The 12,917-nt window shown below is 45.3% G+C and overlaps 1 protein-coding gene across 1 annotated transcript in view; it reads right to left on the reverse strand.

Annotated features, from left to right (window-relative positions):
* LOC103379561 (cortactin-binding protein 2-like) overlaps nucleotides 1-12,917 on the reverse strand; it is a 43,962-nt gene that overhangs the window by 12,091 nt on the left and 18,954 nt on the right. Inside the window, 1 exon segment of the mRNA XM_008311155.3 lies at nucleotides 1,639-1,869. Within this exon segment, the coding sequence (XP_008309377.2) occupies nucleotides 1,639-1,869 (231 nt within the window).

Genomic DNA, 12,917 nt, shown 5'->3' on the forward strand with positions numbered 1-12,917 from the left:
CGAGCGTGTTTCATCCAAACGCTCGCCTGCCTTCTGTTCTGTTCGCCTGAGACTTGATGAATAATTCAACAGTTTATTCACCAGAGAACAAGAGTGGAAATGGATGGAGAGGATAAAGATAGCACGGACAGTCCCGGGGAAACGAACTCTACCCGGCAACCAGAAGACCCTCCCCATGTCATCAGTGTTTCCATTCAGCTGCTTTTTCATTGGTTACTGTAACGCTGACGTTCCTAACAGAACAACTCTTTAATCCCTGGGATCTCAGCGGCTCCTTCCGTCACCTGGAGGTCAGTTTGTTTCACGGGGCTGGACTCTCAGCTGACAGACATTTTTGGGGTCAATTTTAGAAAAACCTCTCAGGGTTTTATGTTGTCAGGGACTGGGTGTTTCCAGGTCAAACCTAGGTTAACGGTCAGTCCAAAAACACACAGCAGTTTGAGTCAGGGTCAAAATGACACACGCCACAGGTGATGACAACGTCAGTCAGTGAACGACTCAGAAAAAGAGCAAAATGACACACACCACAGGTGATGACAACATCAGTCAGTGAACGACTCAGAAAAAGAGAACATTCTGAGGGTTGGTTTAAAGCAGGAACATTTTCATCATTTCTCCTTTGTTGCTCTTTTCCAGAGCCCAAAAAAAAAACCTTCGGGGTTTGACTTAGGGCTGGATCAGACAACTGAGGTTGGCCTGGTAGCACGAGGTCATCAACCACCAGTTATATCTGCATTAGAAAAAGGCCGTCACCAACAGACGTGAAAAGAGTGCTAACACCTGCCTGCTGTCAATGTCAATAAACTCCAAACCATAAACCTTGTCTCTTGTCTCCTGTGTTATAGTATTTAAGAAAATGTTGAAGAAAAATCTAATCCAGGGAAAGTAACGGCCGTTTATTCAGCATCCCTAATCTGACAGTAAAGTTCCGTTTCATTCTTGTTGTTCCGACTCTCCCCTGGTGGTCTGTGAGGGCTTTGCTAGTGGCGACATGTAAAGTTCTAAATAAGATAATGTCAACATTTCACAAACTGCAGTAAACACACATAGATTTTTTTTACCTTCTACATTGAGAGTGTGTTTTTTTTAACTAGTAGAAGAAGTGGAAGTGGCTGATGATTCAGGCTGAAACGCTGTTTCCTTCCCTGTTTTTTCAGAGGTGACGGCAGCTACAGTAATAATCCTTCATTTTTGTAGAAAGCCTTTTTTTTAACGCCTGTCTTTCAACTCAGCGGTGGATCGGTTCACTGACGCCACCTGAGGCCACATCACGGTACTTAACAACATGATTTATTTCTCCTCATCTCTGAATGTTTTATAGGTTCTTCACATAAAGTGTGCATGAATTTTTAACCTTTTTTAAGTCTGATGAAAACACCGCTGCAGACGTGTTTGGAGTCGGACGTGGACCTCAGGCCGCTTCTGTTCTAAACCTGAGCTTATTTAATCCCACGACGATCTAATCTAATAATCCTCAGGTTTCACTGAAGTCGTTGATGTTGTTTTCCATTAAATCAAGGGCAGGAGCTAAAAAGCTGTTATTTAGTCCATGAAAGGCTCCTAATGCAGCAACTATTACATTACACCGACTCAACATCGCCCTCTTCCTTCACCACATCTCACACTAACGTCGCTCACCCTCTTCTGTCGACTCTCAGCAGACGCCAGCTGCGCCGACATGCGCTCCTGCATCTTCCTGCAGTGAGCCATGACGGCCTCTAGGACGGAGATGGGGCTGGAGCCCAGCGGTCGTCGCTCCGTGGCTCCTCCAGAGCCGCTGCATTCAAAGTCCCTCTGGAGCGCCAGGAAGGGGTCGGTCAGGCTGTAGTGACCATAACGCTCCTGGAGAAACACCTCCTTCCTCTGAGCCTGGAGGAAAAACCATACAAATACATTAAACATAATCTTGAAAAAAAAAACTAAAATTGTCAAATTATTTCTCAACAAAAAAACCATACAAATATATTAAACATAATCATAAAAAAAACCCAACTAAAATTGTCAAATTATTTCTCAACATGTCTGTATTTAAATCTGACCACATTTGTAAGGTGTGCATCCATGAAAATGACATGAAAACTGGCAGACGCTGCTGCCAACACTGCCCCCTGGTTCAAACCAGTCTCCAGATCCTGCAGTGACAGCGCCACCTCTGCCCAGAACTGAGTGCTGCAGGCCCGCCTGCCTGACTCCACAGGCCTTCAGTACAGTCACAGCACAGCTGCTCTCAGGTTACACACACACACACACACACACGACGAGGGCTGGTGGAGAACCGAGGCCTGCGGTGTCGTTCCATCGTCTCTGAGTTTTCACGGCCAAACCACGAACGACGGCTTCATTCAAGGCCTGAACTCAGCTGCAGCCAAATGCCTTGAAAAAACACAATCCTTTTCAGGTGGGGGGTGGAGGTGGGGGGGGAGGTTAACTAACACTTCAGCTGAACAGCTGCGAGTGCTAATGTTTATCATTCATCTTCCAACTCCGACCTCCTACAGAATGTAAACAGAGCGCAGACGGAGCCGAGTCTGAGATCGGAAACTCCGCACGGAGAGAATGTATCTGCGACAGTAACGATGTTACAGTTTTGAATTCAAAGCAACAACAGAATTACAGAGTCAAAGGTCGTCACCTCCGTCCCAGCTCCTCAACAGACGGACCTGTACTGGAGCTCCTTCATTCAGTCTAGTTCACATTTGGGGCTGGGATTATCATCACGTATGGAGACCACAGGTGTGAACAAGCACCGACCTGGAGTACTGAGTACTGAGTACTGAGTACTGAGTACTGAGTACTGCACTGAAAAGGTGCTCTACCAAAGAAATATCTGCAGGAGAACTGATCTGATTATGACCTGAAACAACAATAAAACAAACCTGTAAAATACAACAACAACAACGTGGCCTCGAGACTCGTGACGGACTGTCTGCAAAATTTGATTTTCAAGAACCACAGAGATGTGAACTGTTCAGTTCAGTTCAGTAATTTCAACATCATTTCAAGTCTTTTCAGTTCCTTTATATTGAAAGAAGACAGTTTTACTGTGAAAATGGTAAAACAGATCACATGTCACTTTTTCATTTCTGGAGCGCAGTACCAAAGAAAGCCTGTAGGCCTGTACTTCTGTCCCACATCATCACCCCCACCACAGTATGAAAAGCCTAACCCTCAATTATTATCTCAGCAAAATAAAACAGTCTGGGTTTTTATCTCCATTTACAGGATTTGTGAGAATCTGGTCCTCCTGGATTATTCTGCTGCTCCACACTCTCCTGCCTCAGGCAGATGTTGACGTGGGGCAGAACTGAGTGTCAGGTGACCACTCACTGTAATCCAACAACTAATACCAGAGCAGTGCAGCAGTGGAACTGACAGAAACCCCTCAGACCATAAGTGGTCAAACCTCCAGACACCAGTTATTTACATCGACTCAAAGAGCTGAGAATCCTGAGGAAACGTTAAGAACGATAAGAACGGAACAGAAGGACAGCAGCATAACAACGTGTCGGTTTTCTCTTGAATACATCAGCAGCAGCAGCAGCAGCAGCAGCAGCAGCAGCAGCAGCAACACAGCCAGGGAGGAATGATAAATAACCGGTCGAGAGACATTTCAATTGAACGTCGGAGGCGAGACGGAGACGACAGACACGACAGGAGGAGGAGGAACAATAGCAGGGATGAAGAGGAGTGAAGTGTTTGGGACGCGCTTTGCCAAAGAAGGAGATGAAGAGAGTTTACAGACACTCCTGGGATCGGTGGTGTCAGGATTGATCGTGAAGCCTGGGGAGACGGAGGCGGAGCTCGGCAGTGATGGCTGACTGTGAGGAGGCCAACGTAAACACGACAGAAGAAAGGTGGAGAAGACAAGACTGAGATTTGAAAGGTTGGGGTTTTGTTTTTACAAATGACTCACCGAGAAACTACAAACACTGGGAGTGTGAACCCAGTCTGCTGCCGAGGTCTGCAGACAGACGCTCACACGTCAAGTATTAATGCTGTGGCTGAATAATCAGGTTAAGGCACAGGGAGATGTTTATATTTAGGAGAAGATTTCTGCCTGACTTTCTAATTTCTCAAACATTCAAACTTTAGAAGAAGTAAAGCAGAAGCACTGTCTCAAAAAAAAAATTAGTAAAGAAAATATTGAACACAAGCAGAAGCATTCTTTACACAGACTTGATTGAGTTTTCTGTAAAGTCTCAAAGTAAATAATCAGGACTGACGCAGCACATCTTTAAATCCAAGGACGTTCCTGTAAATATTTACACTGAGACAAAAACCCGTCAGAGTCAGAGTCGACAGACAAAAACCCGTCAGAGTCAGAGACAGAGTCAGAGACAGAGTCAGAGACAGAGTCAGAGTCAGAGTCAGAGTCAGAGTCAGAGTCGAAGACAGAGTCAGAGTCAGAGTCGGAGCAGCTGATTGTCCTCACGTCCACATCAGGTTGCTAACGATGCTAATGAAAAGACATGGTTGTGTGTAAGTAAATGCTACGACGGCTAATGCTAACAATCCTTTTGGTGGATTCGTCAGTTCACTAAGACAGAATAACAACGTTAGCACGATACTAAAAAGTATGGATCTAAAAAACTATTCAAACATATAATAATAATAATAATAATTTGAACTTAATTGATCCCACACAGCCGATCTGCCACATCAGGCTGCCCTCTAGGAGGCGCCAAGTATGTGTCTCCACAGGGAACCCAGGACTTCCTGCTCTCTGTTCCAAGGCAGACGTGCTAACTATGAAACCATCAAAATGATCAACTATCATGGTGCTCGAACCCACAACCCTCAGAGTCTCGAGCTAGCCGCTAATGTTTCAACTGTGTATAACATTTTCAGAGTCTCATGCTCTATCGAGCTAATGTTTCAACTGTGTATAACATTTGTTTACAATTTGATACACGCTGTGGAAAAAAAATCTTCTTTTCACCTTCAGTTTAAAATACCATCTGCACATGTATGTGTTTTCATCCAAACAGCTTTAAATAAAACTTGTATCTCATGTACTCTCTCTTGTATTCACCCATGTACTCTCTCTTGTATTCACCCATGTACTCTCTCTTGTATTCACCCATGTACTCTCTCTCTCGTACTACATTAAACAGCATTTCCTAACTGCTTTACTCTGGTGGACGGTACCTGCTGGTTTCAGCAGGTCAGAAGTGTGAATCAGCCCGGTCCTCTGGGGGAAACATTTCCACCTCAGACGAAGAGTTCAGGCCAGAAGAAAGAGAAGAAGTTGAGATGCAGGGTTATTTTGGGAACTGGATCAAATGTTTTGGTTTATTGTGAAACTGCGGCGGACCATTTTAAGACCGTGGCAGGTCGCCCGAGTCCACTTCATTTACAGGAAACAATCTTTTATTGTGTTTTTCGCTTCGTTAGCCGGGCTTTTCTCAGCGCTGTTGTTTTGAACCACGCAGTCAAAATACACGACATCCAACGAACGCTGTGAAAACAGCAGAGGAAGAAGCTCACAGAAGTCGTGCGTTTGGTTCTAATGAGAGCCGAGAACCAGGAGTGATGTTGGTGTATTTACACTTGAAAAAATAAAATACCTCCAGAGTATTTACAAGTACAGGAGAACGGAGCCCGGAGCTAACGCTCAGGCTGTATTATTAGCATCAACCTTTACAGGCATGCTGCACGGGGTGGGTGAGGCGGTTCAGGCAGCACAGCCAGAGGGAAACCAGAGAAAGAGTGATGGATCTGTGCTGTGGAAGACGGAAGAAAGACGCAGAAGACAGATGAGATCTGCTGCCGAGGAGGGAAAGTGGCAACAAACGGAATTACGGCAAAGGCTGTGAGAGCCAAACGACTGAGCAGAGAAAACCTCATCAGCATAGTGTTCCACAGACCAGTGTCACTACTGACACCATGAGATACCAGAGTCAGCTCTGACGTCTGATGATGTGAAATATAGACTTGTGTGTACTTGGGGGGGCAGGGGGGGGGGCTAAATAGGCAAAAGGTAAACTGTCAATCCACAAAACAAATTGTGGTTCAAGTTTTAAAAAACTACTTAACACACATTACTGGATGGAACAGGATCATGATGTAGAGGAGGGCAGCGACCAGCGAGGGCGCTGTGATTCTCCACCCCAGGAAGAAGGCTCCATCTCCTCGACATCCTCAGTCGTAGCAGAGCATGAACTTTGGTGTAAATGTAATTGAACTCCATTCAGCGACTGTTTGAACATCACACCGTGGCCCGCGGCCAATCCAGCCTGACAGGAAACTCATCAGGCCCAAACAGAGGAGCCGTTCATGCTCTGAAAGAGGAGGAAGCGCCTGAGGAGGCCTGAGTGAAGAGGCTAACGCTGAAGATGAATCTCAATTGAATTTCCCCAAAGGCAGAGAATAAAAGGTTTAGGTTTGAAGGACTGAAGAGCAGGACAGACTCTGAGGACGTCTCAGTCCGTCTGTCTACCTGTTGTTGTGTGGAGGAAATGAAAGAATTCTTCTTCCTGATGTTGCGTCTGTCGATGCTCTGATCTCCACACAGGCTAATCAATCCTGACAAACCAGGAATCACACGCTAACATCAGCTCCGCTCCTCTAACCGCTTTGGTGATTTCAGCTTCTCCAGATACAAATGAACCTCCATCTACAATATGATTAAATATGTTGTTGTCAACAAAACTGAAGATATGTTTTTAAAAACTGATAAATAGAAGAAATCCGTGGTACTGTTGTATTCAGGAGAACTGTTGATGTATGTGATAAAAAAAGCGAAAAACTCCAGAGATTGGATTCACTCATTCGTCCGATGGCTGACTGTTAAGGATCAGATTGGCTGGATTCAACGTCAGCTGGTGTTGGGGAGAGGATAATCCAGGACTGTGGTTGGTAGATGAACACTGTTTCACTTTAATATACAGCTGATTATCCCTAAAACTATTTTTAGGGCACATTATCATGATCGGAGAAAAACGCTAACGATTCTTACATATGTCCCACATTTGTGCTAATATCAGTCGGTGGATTTTATCAGACCTCCTTAGTTTTGATGCATCAATACTACAGTCACCTCCAGGTGTGGGTTTCTCAAAGGATGTAAAAACATATTCTAATCCGTTGACAGCGGTTTGGCTCCGCTCTGACAGGTCTCCACAGATTCTTCTCTGGTTTGGTTTCTCTACACTGAGATGAAGACGACACGTCAGACGATCACAGCAGCAACGACCTGAGGTGCATCTGGGTCACAGGGTGGGGGCCACGAGCCCACAATGCTCTCTGGAGACACGCAGCCCCAGAAACACTGTATGATTTCACACAGTATGTATGTGTGTGTGTGGGTGTGTGTGTGTGTGTGGCTTCGGTGGAGGGGGGGGGCGGTGTTGGAGGGGGGGGTTGGTGTACAGCTCTATATGCAGTGACTCTGAGGAAGTTGCCAGGAATCCTAAGGCTCGTCTGTCTCTCTCACACAAACACACATACGTTCACACACACACACACACACACCCACACACACACAGTCAATGAGCTGTACGGCCGTGACATTTAAAACTAATAGAGTGCAGAACATGAAAGAGTTTGCACACTTAAAATGGACAAGGTGTCAACATGATCGCCGTCTGTAGGAGGCGCCAATTTAAATAAGGATTAAAAAACACCACAGTGAGCAAATATGTACGTCAGGGTTTCAGGACCTCAGTGTACGATGTGTTGTAAGATACTGTCAGTGGTTTGAAAAAAAAACCTTCATTGTCATGCCCCCTGGTGGTCACTCCTCGGCCCCTGAGCCATGAGTGAAGAACCTGTAATGAGCGAACGAAACCAAATGAACAGCAAATGTCTTCAGAGTCTGAGCAGAAAGTCAAAAAGAGAGAGAGACAAATACGAGAGAACGAGCTCCACGGAGGAGGAGGAGGAGGAGTAAAAACCAGGAGTGACGGTGAGAGGGGGAGGTGGGAGAGATGAAAGAGAGACAGAGCCTCCTCACCCACGACCCCTCAGAGTTACACAACGTGTTGACGGTTCAAAGCCTCCAAATGCGTCATCTTTTTTATCAAACGATGAATCTAACATGCGATCTGTTCGGCCTCGCTGCGTCTGTGATTCCGAGTTATGAAATCCCCCATCACAGCAGATGAAAAGATGGTTTAGAATAAAGGTCAGAGACGGTCTCCATGGAGACCGTCTCTGACCATCTTCATGAGTGTCACGAAAACCTGGGAAGACCCTCTTTATGGTCTGCACCGACTGTATTCTAGGATCGTACTAAAAAGTTCATACACATCTTCATGCACTTCCTCTTCATCGTTCTGACTGACAGACTGACTGACTGACTGATTGACAGACTGACTGAATGACTGACTGACTGAGTGACTGACTGACATGGACTGTGAAAAGATGCCCGGAGAATAATTCTGTAACTGAAAGAAAATGTCAGGTGGACTTTGATAAAATGCCCAGAGAAGAATTCTGTAACTGAAAGAAAATGTCAGGAGTGGCACAGAAGTATGTGAGGGTGGTTCAGGCCAGGTATACAAAAGAAGTCAATTGGGATGTGAGGTCAGGGTTCTACACACGACGGAATGTTTTGTGGTATTCCAGAAAGTGGGATATGTTCTAGTGGAACTGAACAGGACCGACATTTTGTCAAAGTACAGCTTCAGTGTAAAAACACTGACATTCACTGCAACAGACAGGCGTGGAGAAAGGTGACTGGTGTTCTCTGACATGCAGATCACCCACACTGTTACAGACTTGAGCTCCTTCCCCTGAGGCCGTCAGTGTGAGGTGTCAGTGACGGGGACAAAGAGACAAAGCTGTTCTTTGTACCTGCAGATTTCAGCTTCTTCAACAGTAAAAACTCTGCTGACGTCACACTAGTTGAACCGATCCATGGGTTATAATCATCGCGTACTCCTTCAAACCATGTCCTCGTACAAGTGTGAAACAAAAATCAAACGTTTTTTTAGACCCACTTTAAAACAGAATGTTCTGCTGCTGCTACACTGCACTTTCAGTCCACGATGAGGCTCAAAAAATATTTTTCTTCTAAAACAATTTCAGTAAATTAAATCTGTCTATTTTGTCTAAAACAGTGGTTCCCAAAGTGGGGCCCCCTAGTGGGCACAGGACTGTTGTAGGGGGCACAGATGGGCTCAATCAATATCATTTCAATATATATTTTTTTTAATTGTCCCTGGAGGGAGGTCATCCAGGGGCTCCACTGTGGTCCATCATCCTGAGTACTTTTAAAACCCCCTACGGAAAAACACCCCCTGGATTTAACCCCACTGGGGAAACACTCCAGGGACGGACACCGGACACAGGAGCAGTGGAGTGGGGGGGGGGGAACTGTGATGGAGGGGATTCAAACCAGCAGTCATCTAATTACAAGCCCTATATTTTACCACCGTCTTCATTTGTCAGTTCATCATTTGGTTCAGAAACCAAGGACTCTCTCTGTGTGTGTCAGCGTGGAGTGACTGTAACAAAAAAAAAAAACACCATCGGAAAAACACTAAAGTCAGTGAGTGTTCGAGGCGTCACGTCAACAAACATCCACCGTGAGGCGTCATCCTCAGTGGAACCGATTCCAAAATACATCACTCAATTTATTCCTGCGCGGCCATTTGGTCGCTGCCAGGAAGTGACATCACGACTACATCTGACTGACAACAAGACCGACAACAAGACCGACAACAAGACCGACACCAGTTGTTGGTTTTTAATCATTTCACAAAAAGAAGTGATTAAAAATGACACTGAGTTTTTATCTAAATTAATTAAAACAAATCTTTTAAGCTTGTTTTCACGACGTGAGAAGCTGTGAAAGAACTTGAGATTTTTGTCAGTTTTAGAAGAAAGTGGAGAAATAGAGCAGAAGAAGAAGAAGAAGATATATATTTATTTAATAATTAAAAATAAAGATAAAAATTATTTAGAAATTAAACCAACACAGGATTATTCATGTCACTAATTTCTCTCTTCCTTCATCAACCAATCAGAATCAACGATCAGAGCCGACTCTAGAAGATTACCTGTGTACTAACCACACTGTACTGTGATGTAACACCACCACCACTACTGTGTTACTGTGTGTTACTGTGTGTTACTGTGTGTTACTACAGTAACAGTTCAGTCACTGCCAGAGGCTGAACATATTTTTACCCACAATCCCTGCTCTTTACGCTTCTGTTGAATAATCAGGATGAAACTTTGATGAAGCTCCAGATACAGTGGGCCACACAAACAACACACACACATACACACACACAACACACAAACACACACACACAAACCCATATTCATGCACCTCTGGGCCGTGTTATCTGCAGTCAGAGAAAGTATCGTATAATCTGTTGAAACGTAATCCACATGTGAATGAGTACAGAGACCCACATTACACGGTCACGTGACGCTTCATCAGAGCACACACACACACACACACACTTGTACACACACACACACCAGTGGTAACCAGCGATCCACGTTCCCTGGACTCCGATCCTGAATCTCTGCGTCCACAGAACAACAGCCCTGACCAATAACTCTGCATCATTTCTGGGCTCCTGCCAGACGCTGGATATCAGCCAATCAGCCGCTGGTGGAGACGAGGTTCCTCCTTCGCCGCAGCTTCCTGAGAAATTGGACCCTGGAGTGGAATTGACATTTCTCAGGCCTTCTTTTGACGTAGATCGGTCACGGTCTCTGAAAGCCTCCAGACATGGGAGAGTTTTGGAGAGTTTTGTTCAAGGGTGTTTCAGGAGAGCTCCGGTTTCCCATGATGCTCTGATCTGATCGCTCTTTAATGAGGAGTTCCCACCATTGTCTGAACTAATGAAGACCTCGACCAGAATATGCCCCATGTCGGGCGTCCAAGCTCTTAGTGTCTGCCTGTGGACTAGTGGTGAGAGGGTCAGAGGTTCAAATCCCACTGTGGCCAGCTGTGGCGTCTAGATTCTGTTTTCGTGTCGACAACAAACTACAGCCCCATGAGGTCAGACTTGACATTACACCTGGCTCCGCCCACTATGACCAGCACGAGGACGTCTGCTCTGAGACAGCGCGTAGGTTATGACATCACTCCTAGAGTTGAAACATGTCTGCTGGGATTCTGCAGCGTTTCCCCCTAGTGGCCGTTCAACAGCATCGACGCTGCGGGAAAGACGTATGAATACGTACGAACTGAGCGACGACAGGACGACGTGACCGCAGTTACAGAACAACACAGGAGTAAATGAAGTGAATTCATCTGTGTGTGTGTGACTGTGTCACACACACACAGAGAGAACATGACGTGCAGCGGTGTGTGTGTGTGTGTGTGTGACTATTTTTACCCCTAATGCCACAGTAAACCAACACAGTCCTGCTCCGGTCCCCGTGGACAGAGGGACAAAAAAGACAAGAGCCTCAGCATCTGATTGGCCTGTGATTATGTCCTAGGCTCTGTGTGTGTGTGTGTGTGTGTGTGTGCGTGTGTGTGCGTGTAATACTGCAATACTTTAAACATTTTACTATAGTAATATTTACCAAACTTAATCTAAAGGTTTTGATGTTGTTGTTTTTTTTTCAGTGTAAAACCACGTGTGTCCACCGTGACCAGACCCTGGTCCACTGTCCTCATATTGACCTCAATGATCTCTGTCCAACCTGAACGGAACTTAAACCCAGTTTTAGTATTTTATATGAGTATTTAAATAAAAATATATTCCCATCAGTGAAAAGGAAATAAACACAAAAAATATAAACGTTTGGTGAAAAAAGTTTGTCCAGCAGTGAAAATGTAGAACTTCAGGCCAAACATGCTGTTACACACACACACACACACACACACACACACAGCAACAGCTCAGCATATTTCAACACTCGTTCACCGACCGACGCCCGTCGTGTGTCTTGGTACCGACTTGGCAGCAGGAGTGAGACGGGCCGGGCCAGAGGAACCACATCCAACAGTTCTCTGATATCACATCAGCCAAAAACACCGAGCTCAGCAGCCTGCAACACCTGACCACACACACACACACACACACACACACACACACACACAAACCACGACAAATATAGCCTGAAAAACAACACCACAAAACTCCAGGCCGGAAAATTCTAATTGGCCACAGCAGCTGCTGAATGCTTCGGTTTCACTATTTTACCAGAAATGACAACGTGACGACACACGGGACGCGGCCGGCGGTCAGTTGTCAAAATGGCTCACGGACGCATCACGACGGCCTGTTAATTACTGCAGTCGTCGGCTGTTTTCAGAAAACACATTCAAGGAGAGATCAAAATGTCTGACAGAAACGAAAACTGTGACTGATTTTCTGATTTACTTTTAACGGTTTGGAATCGAACCCAGGACTCTCTGCTCCCGAGGAAGACGTGCTAACGATCCCAGGTTCTATCTATTAGCCTGAGCCGATAACGTGACGTGAGTGTGGTTTTATGAAACAAAGTAAATCTACTCCAGTTACATTTACTCCTTTAAGGTACTCTGGTACTTTAGAGACCTGAAAGAAGGGACAAGTCTTAGCAGCGTTGTTTTTTTTATAAAATCATCATCTGCCTCATGTTTAACCCCGTGGTCACGAGGCGTCGATCACTGTGAAGATAAATGTGACGTTAACGACTGGAAGAGTTGGTAAAAAGAGAAGGAACGGAAGAGTCAAATTAAAAGGTTAGAGGAAGAAACGACGTGACTTTTCTAGAACAATGAACACAAAGAGTCAAGAGGAAATGAATCGTCTTCACTCTGAGACGTGTCTCTGGTGAATCTCTGGTGAATCTCTGACCAAATGATTCCAACTGGACCGTTGAGCAGCCGATCGTGGGCTGAGGCTCAAACAACGCTCTGTAACTAATGCACTCACTGCCCACTAGGGGTAAATTAGGCAGGCTACGAGCGTGGGCATGTACAGTGGTATCAGTCAGACATGTTTGCAGCAGTTCAC

Source organism: Cynoglossus semilaevis, chromosome 6, assembly GCF_000523025.1.
Source record: "Cynoglossus semilaevis isolate Cse_v1.0 chromosome 6, Cse_v1.0, whole genome shotgun sequence".
Taxonomy (NCBI): domain Eukaryota; kingdom Metazoa; phylum Chordata; class Actinopteri; order Pleuronectiformes; family Cynoglossidae; genus Cynoglossus; species Cynoglossus semilaevis.